Below are 1599 nucleotides of genomic sequence, written 5' to 3'. Positions count from 1 at the left end.
CCCTGCGCCTCCCTGCTCTGCATCCCTTTACGCAGGGACCGGAGCTTCCCAGAAACCACCCGAGTGCCGCAGGAGGGCGGGAGGGGACTGGCCGAGAGGAGCCTGGTTAGGGCCGCCAGCTCCCCGCCGCTCCCCTCGGACTCAGCTGGACCGGGACGGCCAGTACGAACACCACCCAGACTCAGAGGTTGAGCGTCGCCCAAGGGCCGGAGAACCACCGGGGCTGGTGCGACCGCAGACCTCCTGGCGCTGCCTCCACAGCTGGAGCTTCTGCTCCCAGTGGGCGCAGGAAGGAGGTGATTCTCTAGAAGAGAACCCGACGTCGGCCTGGACAGGCACCAAGACTCCAGGCCAGGAGGGACGGAGCTGGGGAGCAGGTGTCCACCTTCACTGCTCTCCACCTCAGCGGCCGGCCTGCACAGGACCTGGCCCATGCACCCGATTTTCCAACATCGTGCCCCAGTCCAACAGGTGAGCCTGCAGGGACCCACTGGTCCTGCACATAGACCCGATCTACCCAGGGCAGCCGCTCCTGCCCAGGGGCACAGCCCCCTGCAGGCACCACAGTCCGGACTCAGCAGGGTGGGCCCCTTGCAGGGTGTGGCAGGGAGTGGCCGGGCGGGAAGTGCTATGGGACTGGCAGGTTGGTGCCTCCTCCAGACCCTGCACTGGGTCCCCACAGAAGGCCCGCATCTCCTGCCTGTAGTCGCCAGGTCTGTGAAGTCTCCATTTTGGTCAGAGGCCCCTGCAGCCAGCACACAGCCCTTCATCTCACTCTGCACGTGTCACCCTGAGCTCAGGGCAGGGGTGTCAAGCCCTGGATCCCAGGGGGTGCTGAGTGCGGAGTATCGGCTGCTGTGGAGGCTACCGGAGAGGGGCCGTGACTGGGGAAGGGCAGGTGGGCAGCACGTGGAGGAGGCGGCAGCCCCACTCGCTAGGCATCTGGCTGGCCCACCGACAATGCCTTCATTATTCCGTGTCCGTAGTGATGGAATGGCCCTTGGAGCGCGGTTTCGGGGGTAGACCCATCAGGGGTCCGGTGCTGGGCTGTTGGGCTGGTTAGGGAGGGGCAGCTGGGCACTGTGGGAGCTTGGGGTGGGTCTCTAGAGGAACTTGGCACCTCCGGCCTGCACCACCCCTTGGGCCAGCAGCGCTTTCAGGAATGTGCTTCTGCTCTGGGGTGCCTGGACCAAGCCCCCCGAACCACCCATGAATGATGGCAGAGCTCCAGGCCCTTGACCCTCCCCTCCCCTCCCCTCCCCTGTGCTCCCATCTCTACGGTCGACTGAGGTCTGGTTTCTCAGACTTTCTTTTCCTCTGCCCTCCCCGCCCGCCTGCCACCCAGGTGGCCTCCGCGGGCCTCCACGCCCCTTGCCCTCCATTCCTCCCTCGAGGCCTTAAGCTCGGGCTTCTCTTACCCCGGGTCCCACCGAAGGTGCAGGCGGCAGCCCCGGTGGCCCCGGGTCTATTTTGGTCGCGCTCAAGCTCCGTCTCCAGGAGCATCGCTGCCACCAGTGGGGCAGGCGGGGCTCAGAGCTCGGCTGGAGGGGCTGTGGTGGCGCTCAGCCCTCTTCCTCTGCGACCCGGGAGCCTCCGGGC

At 66.6% G+C, this 1599-nt stretch overlaps 1 protein-coding gene across 1 annotated transcript in view; it reads right to left on the bottom strand.

Moving 5' to 3' along the window:
- Positions 1-1503, bottom strand: part of LHX3 (LIM homeobox 3) — a 7634-nt gene extending 6131 nt beyond the window's left edge. The window contains 1 exon segment of the mRNA XM_006776540.2: positions 1419-1503. Coding sequence (XP_006776603.1) covers positions 1419-1503 — 85 coding nt within the window.
- Between the last annotated feature and the right edge of the window lie 96 nt (positions 1504-1599).

This window comes from Myotis davidii, unplaced genomic scaffold, assembly GCF_000327345.1.
Source record: "Myotis davidii unplaced genomic scaffold, ASM32734v1 scaffold609, whole genome shotgun sequence".
In the NCBI taxonomy this organism is placed as follows: domain Eukaryota; kingdom Metazoa; phylum Chordata; class Mammalia; order Chiroptera; family Vespertilionidae; genus Myotis; species Myotis davidii.
Note: the sequence above shows the minus strand (reverse complement) of the source record. Positions and strands in the feature narration are given on the sequence as shown.